Source organism: Coffea arabica, chromosome 2e, assembly GCF_036785885.1.
Source record: "Coffea arabica cultivar ET-39 chromosome 2e, Coffea Arabica ET-39 HiFi, whole genome shotgun sequence".
Taxonomy (NCBI): Eukaryota; Viridiplantae; Streptophyta; class Magnoliopsida; order Gentianales; family Rubiaceae; genus Coffea; species Coffea arabica.
In genome coordinates this window covers 74379784-74391971 of record NC_092313.1, presented here as the reverse complement: position 1 = coordinate 74391971, position 12188 = coordinate 74379784, and the positions used below count along the sequence as shown (strand labels likewise).

General features: G+C 38.8%; 2 protein-coding genes across 6 annotated transcripts; both read left to right on the top strand.

Moving 5' to 3' along the window:
• Window positions 1-887: 887 nt before the first annotated feature.
• On the top strand, window positions 888-3743 carry LOC113733102 (zinc finger CCCH domain-containing protein 48-like). Its single transcript, XM_072081094.1, has 5 exons — window positions 888-979; window positions 1716-2529; window positions 2660-2806; window positions 2914-3191; window positions 3304-3743. The coding sequence occupies exons 2-5, from the start codon at window positions 1732-1734 to the stop codon at window positions 3446-3448; spliced, it is 1368 nt and encodes a 455-aa protein (XP_071937195.1). The 5' UTR covers window positions 888-979; window positions 1716-1731; the 3' UTR covers window positions 3449-3743.
• Window positions 3744-5720: 1977 nt separating this feature from the next.
• Window positions 5721-11311, top strand: LOC113733101 (zinc finger CCCH domain-containing protein 48). 5 transcript variants are annotated; one of them, XR_011841042.1, is made up of 11 exons: window positions 5763-7288; window positions 7399-7494; window positions 7581-7670; window positions 7835-7936; window positions 8099-8245; window positions 8979-9098; window positions 9209-9268; window positions 9387-9484; window positions 9560-9741; window positions 10451-10530; window positions 10751-11311. XR_011841042.1 is itself a non-coding variant. In XM_072081093.1 (10 exons), exons 2-10 carry the CDS (start codon window positions 6755-6757, stop codon window positions 9729-9731), a joined length of 1398 nt encoding a protein of 465 aa, XP_071937194.1. In that variant the 5' UTR covers window positions 5721-5973; window positions 6751-6754; the 3' UTR covers window positions 9732-9970. The 5 variants fall into 5 exon arrangements, 4 of the variants coding, with proteins under 4 accessions (XP_071937194.1, XP_071937191.1, XP_071937193.1 ...); XM_072081093.1 differs by lacking the exons at window positions 10451-10530; window positions 10751-11311 and having other exon boundaries at window positions 5721-5973; window positions 6751-7288; window positions 9581-9970; XM_072081090.1 differs by having other exon boundaries at window positions 10451-11311.
• The last annotated feature ends 877 nt before the right edge of the window (window positions 11312-12188 follow it).

Here is a 12188-nt window from a genome sequence, read left to right as displayed (position 1 = left end):
GCTGGGGGGTGGCGGGGGGAGGGGGAGTGGCGGGAGAAGCTGGGGAAAGGGCGGGGGGTGGCCGGAGAAGCTGGGGAAAAGGTAGGGGGTGCGCGGGGGGAGGAGGTCGCTCTGGCAGAGGAAAGGGCAGGGGTGGCGGAGGGAGGGGGAGTGACGGGAAAAGCTGGGGAAAAGGCAGGGGGTGCGCGGGAGGAGGGGGTCGCTCTGGCAGAGGAAAGGGCAGGGGGTGGCGGGGGGGAGGGCATCGTGGTGGCAGAGGGGGAAGGGGCACAGGGGGTGGCGGGAGGTGGAGGGAGGAGAAGGGAAAATGGAGGAGAGGGGTGGGCGTGAGTGCTGCTGGGAGGTAACGGGGAGGAAGGAAAGAAAGAAAGAAGAAGAAGAAAAAGGAAGAAGAAGAAGAAGAGAGGAAAAAAAAAAGAAAAAGGAAAGAAAGAAAAAGAAAAAGAAAGAGAAAGAGAAAAAGAAAGAAAAAAAAAAGTTTTTCACCTTACAAAAACTTCTACAAAATTTTTTCAAAAAATTCTACAGTGCACTACAGTAAAGTTTTAGACAAACTCCCAAAAAACTCAGGTTCCAAACAGGTCCAAAGTTTTAGACAAACTCCTAAAAAACTCAGGTTCCAAACAGGCCCAAGACTTCCTAGGATTTACTTGAAAGAAAAAAAGAAAATACAAAAGTCCTAATCCGAGGAGACATCGACTACCGAGTGCCGAGATGCGTTGGAATTCTTAAAGATACGGACTTGAGAAGTCAAATTTAGGAAACAACCAATCGCCTATAAATATACAAGGCTAGAAATCACCGCTTGTTATTACCTCTGTTTTCACATCGCTCTGTCCTATTTCTCTCTCTGAAGATATATATATATTTTCTCAATATTAAGATTTAGGGTCGATTTGGGCGTCTCCGGCTGAAGAAAGATAGGTTTTTGTGCAGTGTCGAGTTCGCCGCATAATTGCAATATATCGTATCCAGACAGGTTTGCTATCTCTCGCGCGAATTTAAACGTTCTTCAATACATCCTTCTGCTCAGTTTGGCTTTTAGGTTTGCATAATTTTCGTTTTCTGATTATTTAATCGGCGCCAATGGGACTTCGGGAATGGATCTGCTATGCTTCGACTTCGATTGCATCGGATTTTCCCGCTTGTCCGCTGTGGATTTCTGTGCTTTTCCAACTTTTACTGTTTAGGGTTTCGTGATTGTATATAAATATTGGCCTTTTTCAAAACAAAAAAAAAAATTTTTTTGCTTCGTTTATTTTTCTTGCTGATTTTTTTGGGCACAACGGTTTAGCTTACACGGAGTCTAATTGACTGGGGAAATCGGGGGTTTTGACGGTTGGAATTGAATTGAGGCTTCCATCAAAGGGCATAAATTTGGGAGCGAGGATCCGCCTCGCCTTTCCATCAATCTGTGTAGCTTTCTCTTTATCTCTTTAGTATCTAATCAGCCGATGGTGGAGTTTTGGTACTGTGAAGGTGGATTTCTTTTGTTGGATAATTGGTCAGAGGCGAGTTTTGGTTCTTTTAAGCTCTTTAAGCTAAAGAATTTATTTTGTGCATCCGCATGCAAGTTCGGGTTCTACATGAGAATCAGAGATCAAGGATGAAACTTGATATGGGATTTAGTTGTTTTAGTCATTGGTTCTTGAAATTTAGGAATTTGAATTGGATGGAGTTATTAATACTTGGTGGGTGATCGTCGTTCTCTTCAGATTTTTTTGATTTAGAATGATGGATATCGAGACGGGAGGCTATGGGAGGACAAACAGACCAGTTTTTGATCGACTTGAAGGACAGCAGTCGCAGCACCTCTATGTCAAGAATCAAGTCTGTAAATTCTGGCTTGCTGGACAGTGCAACAGGAACCCGTGTAGGTTTCTTCACTCACATTCACCAAACCCACAGCCACAACCTAAATCAATCCCACAGCCACAACCTCAGCAATCAGATGACCCAAATGCTAATTATGGGAACAAAATTAAAACAACTTGGAGGAACCCCAACATCTCTGCCTCCAAGAATGTGAAAGTTTCTTCTCCTATGAATGTGAAAGTTTCATCCCCTGGAGTGGTGACCTCTGATGTTAATTGTGGTCATTCGGGTCAGAGGGCTCAGCAAAAGCTATGCCAGTATTGGGTTACGGGAAATTGTGTTCATGGCGATAAATGCAAGGATCTGCACTCATGGTTTTCTGGCTCTGGGTTGGCCTTGTTGACGAAGTTGGAAAGGCACAATAAGGCCGTTACTGGTGTTGCCCTTCCATGCGGTTCTGACAAGCTCTTTTCTGGCAGCAAGGATGAATCTGTGTGCCTTTGGGATTGCAACACTGGCCAGTGTGTTGGTATTGTTAAACCTGGTGGGGAGATTGGATGCTTGATCAGTGAAGGTCCATGGGTGTTTGTGGGTCTGCAGAATGCTGTGATGGCATGGAACATCCAGACCCAGACAGAGCTTCTCCTTAGGGGACCAGTTGGCCTAGTTAAGGCCTTGGTTGTGGGTGGTGATATGCTCTTTGGTTGTGCACAGGTATATACGTATACTATCATATTTGAACAATCTGTTGTTCAGTAGTTTTTTGCTTCTAGTAATGACGAGTTCTCGACTTAATTGTTGTTCACTACTGAATTTTAAATGCTTGTCAACTTCTTGGTGGCAGGATGGTTCCATATTGGCTTGGAAGTTCAGTTCAGAGTCCAGTTGCCCAGAACTTGTGGCAACTCTAAAGGGCCACAAGCTTGCTGTTCTATCCCTTGTTGTGGGAGCTGGTAGGCTCTACTCAGGGTCCAAGGATGAAACAATAAGAGTACGTGTCATGATACACAAGATTTTGAAGTTAATTCCTGCGTTTCTGAATTATAGAATTGTTGGGCTCATTGAATTTTAATCTTGAATTTCATGTTCGACTTTCAGATGTGGGACCTAAAAACCTTGCAGTGTCTGCAGACACTAAGTGGTCATACTAATTTTGTGACCTCTCTCATTTGTTGGGACTGCTATCTCTTATCCGGATCATTGGATAGTACATTAAAGGTGTGGGCAGCAACTGAAAGTGGAGATGTGCAAGTAGTTTATGAATTTAAGGAAGAAAGTGGTATTCTTGCTCTTAGTGGAATAGAAGATTCACAGTCCAAGCACATCCTGCTTGTTTCATGCAAAGACAATACCGTTCGCCTATACGACCTGCCATCGTGAGTGTCGTCACGTTCATAGATTCTTGATTTATTTGTTTTTTTTGGGTGGAAAGATTTTGTTGATGTTCCTTCATCTGATAAATGGATTCATTGTTTTGAACTTCTACAGATTTTCTGAAAGAGGCAGAGTATTTGCTAAGAGAGAAGTTGAGGCCATTGCCGTAGGTTGTGGTGACCTGTTTTTCACTGGTGATGCTACAGGACAGTTATCTGTTTGGAAGCTGCTTGGAGGGTCATCTGCAGAGGAGGGCTAAATCGTCGTGAAAGCCTCTCCTGGAACTGTAATAGAGGCCATTGCCGTAGGTTGTGGTGACCTGTTTTTCACTGGTGATGCTACAGGACAGCTGTCTGTTTGGAAGCTGCTAGGAGGGTCATCTGCAGAGGAGGCTAAATCGTCGTGAAAGCCTCTCCTGGAACTGTAATAGAGCTTTCACTTGTAGCTTTAGGAGGGGATTGATAAGAACACTCTCTTTCGGAGAGACTGAATATGTAAAAAACATGGAGACATCCTTTTATCTATCAAGTGTAAGATATTATCTTTTCGATTAAGTTGTCGAACTTATCACCAGTGGGTCTTTCTTTTTCCCTTTAATGATGATGCTACATCCAGATATTAAACCAACAAAAATGCATCCAACTTACCAGACTATCATAAGTTGTTTACTATTAAACTTACAATCCAAATGAAAATAGAACTGGGTCTGGGTGCAGTGCTATTACTACAAAAAAATAAAATTGATCAATTTCTACCCTTATAATCTGTATTTTTGGTCGCCATGAATAAAATCATCGTTTCGATGAACGAAATAAAAAATATAGGATTATCATTAAATTCTAAAGATTTAAGTATTTTTTAAATTGATATATTATTGGCAGTAAGTGTAGATCTTGTACAAGTGGTGGCATCGTATTGAGAGAGAAAATGTTACCTATACGTTAGTTTGGTATACCATGCATTTGCTTGCTTCATTTTTTGAATTGCTTTTCATATATATATATACATATACATATATACATATATATATATATATATATATATATATTGGGCAATCAAACGGGAAAATAAAAGAACTCAAACAAGAAAAGCAAAGAAAAAAGAGGGATAGGTTAAGTGATACGAAAAAGAAAGTGTAAGTGAGAGATTTCATATTCGAGACCTCCCATTCAGGGTGTTAAAAAAGAATTGAAAAATCGGGTAATCAAGAAAATTAAACTGGTCCAAACAAAAATATAGGATAAATAATGCATAATTTTTAAAATGATTAGGTTATTCGAACTTGTTTGAAAAATTAGGTTAGGGTATGGTCTGTAAAATAAGGTAAACAATCCATATATCAAAACTCGTATGCTCTTGAGATGCTTTCTTTCCTAGCTAGTTTGGGAGTTTAGAATAGAAAAGCAAAAAAGAAAAATGACATGTTAGAAAGGCAAAGAAAAGAAGAGAAATGATACGATCTTCATTTCAAATCGTTGGGAGTTTAGAAAAGAAAAGAACTTAAGTAGTTTCATTTGTTTCTAGTTGAAGACAAATGAAAAGAAATGATGGTTAAATAAGTTTCTTTACAAATATGGCCTTTCCATAAACAAAGTAAATAAGTAGTAATCTTTAGGAAACTAGTTCATTTGCTTCTGCATCCATCTAAAATTATTGCTGATAATAGATTTATTTTATGAGTCAATTTAGTAATAAATAGATAAAGTATTTATTAGTAAATTTATTGTCAATCCACCATAATTCTCAAGCCTTTAATGCTTAAGTCAAGCAAAACTAAAGTGAACCGTAGAAAGTAAAATAAGAATGAGAGAAATTTGATCGCTAACCTGTGAAAGAAAAAGAGTCCTAAATGAGCCACCTACTTTTTTCACGGCGCCAAAAAAGGAAGAAGAAGGTGGTATTTCGGCGAAAAAATCAACTAAAGCAGTTGGTTACCAGAAAAGTTTTAAACTTACTGTTTGGATGGCTGAGTTTTTCAAAAATTAATTTTTCAAATACTATTAAAATTTTTAAAAAATATTTTAAAAAGTATTCTAAAAAGTAATTTATGTTTTTTTAAATATTTAAAAAAATTTTAAAATATATTTTAAAAACTCTTCTATTTTTAAATATCTCAATATATTTTTTAAAAATATTTTAAAATATATTATAAATACTCTGTTACAATAAAATATTTTTAAAATATCTATAAAAATAGCTAATTTCATCGCACTTGTTCAAGATTTTTTAAAAATTTCACGAACAAATGCAAAGGCCTCGAGCGATGAGTTCCTCATTGACTCCTTAGATGATAGATCCACCTATTCACTCGGTGTAGAGTAGGGTTCCCATCCAAAGGACGTATTCCGGTGAAAGAATGTGAAAGGATTTTGTTCAAGAGAGGGATTCATCGGGAATTAAACACATCTGTATTGCCTTTTTAAGGGTATATTTGTCATATTAAAAAATTGCACTCAAATCATTCTTTTTCCTTGGACCCCAAGAAAGCAAAATCCTATAAAATCCTTCGTTTTCTTTATCCCATCTACTCCCAAACAGCGACAGAAAGAGGAGCGCATTCATCCAATTCCAAATCCCTTCCTTTCTATTCATTCCCTCCCTCCCTCCCTCCCTCGCAAACTAGCTGTAACTGTCCAACGCGCTTCCCTCTGAAGGAAAGATAGAAACTTTAGTTATCAAAGTTGTGAGTTTTCGTCAATTATCTCCGATCGATCGAAGCAAAGGTTTTTAGCGGAGTCGCATTCTGTCAGGGGGCATTTTGAGTTTTTGCATTCGCAGTCTCAGGTTTGCTGTTATCTTTTTCAAGAATCGATACATAAAACGTTGTTTGTATTCATCGCTCAGTTTGCCTTGGTTTCAAGGATGTTATTTCGAAAAGCGGGTCGTTTTTCTTCGCTGCTGTGGCCTTGGCGTCCGATTTTCGCTCATTGCGGCCTTGGAGTTTTTGGGTTTTCTTGTTTAGGGTTTCGTGATTGTGGATGAATTTTGTCGTATTGTTCTTGGAATATCCGTGATGATTCTGCAGAGATGACCGACTAGATTATCTGGAGTTCTCCTCAAAGATTGGGGAAATTAGGGTTTCTGAGTGATGGGTTTGAATAGTGGTTCTCATCAAGTGCTTACTTTTCAGAATGCTTTTTGGCCATTTTATCTGGTCCTCTTATTGTTTTATGGGCCGGTATTTAGTTCTTAGATTTTGGCGTCTGATTTAGCTGTTATTTGGAATTTTTGGTGCTGCTACGATTCAATTCTCTTCCACTCTGCTCGGTTGATTTAGTGATCAGAGGGGAAAATTAGGATTGGATTGCTTTAGCTTAAGATTTTCTACAGCTATGTGGTATTTTTTGTTTGTGCTTCTGCTATGGAGTCTGCCTGCAACCTGGATAGTTTTGGGATATCCGAGATCAAAGATCAGTGGTTTGGGGTTTTAGTTGGTCTATTGCATCGGATTGTTGCGGCAGGTTCTTTGCCAGAAAGCACAAGTTTTTTTCTTTTAAATGTTCCAAAGAGTTCTTTTTGCCTTTTTGAGTAATTGTGGTTTCTGCAAATTCTTTGCATTAGTATCATGGAAATCAAGACAGAGAGCAGGCCCATTGAGAAGCCAAGAAAAATGGTCTTTAATCGTTCTGGAAGCCTGCCCTATGGCAACAATCAAGTCTGTGGTTTTTGGCTTGCTGGGAAGTGCACTAGGAACCCCTGCAGGTTTCGCCATGTAGATTCACTGAAACCACGACAAGACCAGCCCCCACAACGACAAACACAACCAAAGCGACCCCCTCGGACATCATCCAATGGTCAAAGAGGCAATAAGTTTAGATCCACTTGGAGGAATCCCGACCTCTCCAACCCTAAGATTTTAGCAGTTTCATCCACAGAAGGTGTGGGTGCTGAAGGTAAAATGGTTCACGTGACAAAGAATGAGGTTTTGACCTCCAGAAGAGCTTGTTCTGTTGGTGGAAGTTGTCAGAAATCCCAGAAAAAACTATGCCCATATTGGGTCAGTGGTAATTGCGTTGATGGTGAAAAATGCAAGGATTTGCATTCATTATTCTCAGGCTCTGGGTTCTCACCGTTGACAAAGTTACAGAAGCACAGTAAGGTGATTATCTAATGAATATTTTATTTCTGGATTTTAATTTATTCTTTTCTGTTTTCCTGAAGCATCTTCCATCTTTCGCTTTTAATCAATTTATGAAACTTTTGGCATAGGCTGTTACTGGCATAGCTCTTCCTTCTGGGTCAGACAAGCTCTTTTCCAGCAGTAAGGATAATTCTGTCTGTGTTTGGGATTGCCACACTGGTCAGGTTGGCTTCTGTCCCTTCATCTGTGAAATTGATTCACTTTCTCCTAAATAAGGAGTGCTTCATTGGTATTCTATCTCTTGATGCAGTGTGTTGTGACTGCTGAACTCGGTGGTGAAATTGGATGCTTGATAAGTGAAGGCCCATGGGTATTTGCAGGTTTGCAAAATGCTGTACAGGTATGACAGTCTGAGAGCTTTTCACCATTATGCCATCATGATCAATTTTTAATATAGCTTTCCTGTTGGGACGTCTCTAATGATCAGGGCCCTGTTTCTGCACAATTATTACTTGGTATATTCACTTGTATTGTATGATAATTGTACGAATGTTCTTGTTGTAGGCATGGAACATCGAAAGTCGGACTGAGCTTGTCCTTAGTGGACCAAATGGCCTAGTTCATGCCATGGATGTGGGTGAAGATATGCTTTTTGGCGGAGTGCAGGTACCTACCATCAGTTATTTGAGTTATTCCTAATTTTGCTAGCATTAGTTCCTTAGATTGTAGATTTGATAATTTTCTTAATTTGTATATCTAAGTTTTATATTGCCAAGTGACTAGAGTTAGTGTTGTATTTCTATGTTTGTAATAATTTGTTTGTGGCAGGATGGTTCCATATTGGTGTGGAAGTCCACATCAGTGTCCTGTTCCCCTGAACCGGTGGCTTTTTTAATGGGCCACAGATTTGCTGTGCTCTCGCTTGTTGTGGGAGCTAATTGCCTCTACTCAGGTTCCGAGGATGAAAGCATAAGAGTATGGTCCCCTTTTATGATATTCTCCCTGTTAGAGTACCTTTAATTAAGGATTATCAGTATCAGTAGTTCTTTAGTTGAATCTCTTAGTACTTTTTTGCGATGACATTTTGCATATGGATGCAAATTAATCTATCCTTAGTCTAAAACATAAAGTTTCTCATATATTTGGATGATTGTAGTCCTCTTTAGTTCCAGAAATTTGTGCTTTTCATCCTTTCTCTCGTTTGTTTCATTGCATCTGATTTTTATTGTAGATAACGTTTTATTAGCTGATCTTTGCATGTTGTTTTCGTACTTTTTATATGTTATTTCAACCTTGGCATCTTCAAGAAAAATGGTACTGATGAGCTGAAAAATATTGTGACACGTTTGGGTGCAACTGGATTGAAGATTTATGAAATTTGTTTTGTTTCTTATTGGATGTTTAGTTGTTTTCAAGTTCAGAAAAATTAGAATGACCCTTTTCCCCATCATCCCCTTCAGAAATTAGAAAACAACAATGATAATTGAACGTAGTCCTCCTAAGTCTTGTAAATATGTAGGTTTCCCACCCTTCTTCCCCCTCCCCCCAAAAAAAAGGAAAAAAAATTAAAAGAAAGAAAATAATCCTTAATGTCTGTGGCCGCCATTGGCTGTAGTTGCTGACACTGCACAGGATTTCGTAGTTTGGTGTCTCCTTTACAAAGTTGCACTTTCTTGTCTCATTCACTTCTATGGTTTTTAACTTTCAGGTGTGGGACCTGAAAACTTTGCAGTGTCTGCAAATATTAAATGGACATAAGAATTTTGTCACGTCTGTCCTTTGCTGGGACAAGTTTTTGCTGTCTGGTTCATTGGACAACAGATTGAAGGTGTGTTTTGTTGCCTTTCCGCTTAATAGCCACTTTCTTGATTTAATGATAAAGTTTTATTTTTGTTACGTGCATTCTTTGATCGTTGGTATACTTTGTGCTTTTTGTAGGTCTGGGCAGCAAATGAAATTGGAGACTTGGAAGTAGTCAATGAAGTGGAAGAAGACAATGTGAGCACATTCTACTTTGGGTGCATCCATAGCAAACAGCATCAAACTGTATTTTATCTCTACATGAAGCTGATTTTTAATATGAGATCCTAAATGTGATGATTTTCCTCTAATTCAGGGTATACTTGCTCTCTGTGGAATAGAAGATTCACAGTCCAAGCACATCCTGCTTGTTTCATGCAAAGACAATACCGTTCGCCTATACGACCTGCCATCGTGAGTATCATATTTGTAGGAAAACTTCAATACTTTTTGTTTTTTGGGGGGCTCTCATCTTGTTAATGAACCCAGTATTTTCTTTACTATTTGCAGTTTTGCTGAGAGAGGCAGAATATATGCACAGGAAGAGGTCCAGACAATTGCAGTTGGTTGTGGCCCCCTGTTCTTCACCGGTGGTGCTGCAGGGGAGCTGTCTGTTTGGAAACTGCATGGAGATGCAAGCGGAAGTGTTGGATGTTCATGAGAGCCCATAGGTGGTTGGCTTTCTTTTTTGGGGATTAAAATTATTGTCGCATATATGGGATTTTAGTTTGTTTACTGTATCATTTGCCAAGGTTGTCTAACAGTCTTGTAACGAAATAGCGAACAAATCAGGCTTTCTTTTTGTGTGGGAGGCATCCCAATTTGTGATCTCACGTGTAAGGTACTTTCGGGAAAGGGGGAATATTCACATTTCACTATCAGAATCTATTTTTTTCGTTACTTGCATTCGCAGAATCTATTTTATCATATAATCTTCATAGAAAAATGATAGTGAAAGTGTAATTAACAAAGATGGAAGTGCAAATGACATATCCAAGTGTATTATTTTCCTTGCAAAAGTATTACGTACATTGAAGTATTAGAGATGTCCAAGTGTATCTCGTCTTAGATTAAGAAGACATTTACCATATGCTTCAGTTTTTACCGTGCAAAAATAACTGTTGCTTTTCCAATAAGGCCTGCTGGGCATTCATATCCCCTGACTAAATTAGTACAGTTTCTAGGAGTTTTCTGTTTCAAAGTTATTGACAAAAGGTCTGCTTGAAACTTTTGACAGATTCAACCCACCTCCTATTCAAAGTTGAACTCCAGTATCCATAGAAACTGGTCAAGATATATACCTTTGCAGTTTCGTGATCAAATCCTAAACGAAATTGTGCTATTCGTAGCAAGCCAGCTGATTCAGTTGATTTTTGGCAGTTGGGTCCGTCCAGCAAGGAAAGTCAGGTCACGTTATCGTATCGTGGCCCCTAGGGAAACCGCCCATGTCAAATACTGACGTACGTTTCCAAACTGCACTCAAACTCTAATCTTCATTTGCTCCCCTTTTAATCTTCTTCCGCCGACAACAATCAAGATGGCTTCCATGGAAAATACTCAAAAAATGAAGCCCAGAAGAACTACTACATCGAGATCAACCATACTAGCCCATGCAGCCGCGTTGTCTTTTTCTGCTGTTCTTCTTGTGATGATCTTATTCTTCAGCACCTTTTCTTTCAGCTTCAGAGAATATGATCATCAGCTTCTGGGGCCAGTCTGTGATGAAATCTACGTAGTTGCAGAGGGAGAAACGCTTCATACCATCAGTGACAAGTGTGGCGACCCTTTCATCATTGAGCAAAACCCTCATATTCAGGACCCTGATGATGTTTTCCCCGGACTCATCATTAAGATCACTCCAGCAACAGCTTCTTCTACCGTGTAATTCATAATCTGTTTCTTTTCCTTTCTATTGTATTTGTCATGATTAAGATACATGTTGAAAAAGTTTCAGCTGCCTCGATCCTACATATTTACTTTGAATTGGATCCCAAGAGCTAGCTGTATGTGTTACATCAACGGTATTGTTCAACCATCGTCTTCTTGTAAATGAGTGCCTTTTCAAGCTTTTGCTTTGCAGCAGTATGTTACAGTTTCTGCTCTTATTCGTCCTTTCTTCTGTACATTTTAAACAATTCTTTCCACAGGGTTAGGTAAACTCATGTATGTAAGTTGTTGACCTTGTCCTTTTAATTTTCTTCGTAGAGATTTATGAGTTTGTCAGAATTTTCTTTATGTTCATTGAAAGTTGCGGGCCATATCAAGCACAAATTGCTTGCCCTCTCCCATTAAGTAGACAAAAAGTTACTCTAACCCTGTTGGGGCTCAGTTTATTCTCAACTTCTAGTAATTTCTGTCCTAAATATGACAGTTTGTTCTTGTCACTCAAAGGCAACACAATGTATGTAGCTTCTCGATGGTGTTAAAATGTACTTGTCGCTTGATTAAGCCAAAAGGCCGAGAAAGGTTTAAATGTACTTTGTCACAAAGTTAATTGAGTTTCCATTGACTTTTTGATATCATTTCGCCGAGCACATGATGATAAAACTTCAGACTAAAAGCACAGTTAAAAACGTTCTACACTTCATCGCGTGTCTCCTTATGACTTGCAAGTAGGCTTTGGGGCATAGTAACTTATTTCTCCTCGTGTCGTCAATCCCACCCAACCCCCACTAATAGAAGAGCCCATATAGTGCACCCACCAATGGATTAACAGAATACCGAAATAGGTGCAAAATTTTATCTTCTTTTTTCAGAGGCTGTTTGGGTCATTATTTTCTAGAGTTTTTATAAAAGAAAAATATATTATAACGACTTGATATATCATAGTTATTAAACCCGATTCGAAACTCAATCCGGAGAGGTGATCGGGTCACTGGTTCAACTGCGGGTTGTATAATAATCATATTATACAATATAATAATATATTTTAAATTATAAAAATAATAAAATTTTTAAGTTGGTGGCTCAACCGGTGGTTTTATTTCGATTCACCAGTTCACCGAGTCGACTAATTTGACCATCGGGTCAGGTCAAGTTTTCTAACTATGTGATATAAGTGAAGTAAACAAGTGATTGGAAAATAGATTCATGGAAAACGTAAAAAAAATTTTGGAAA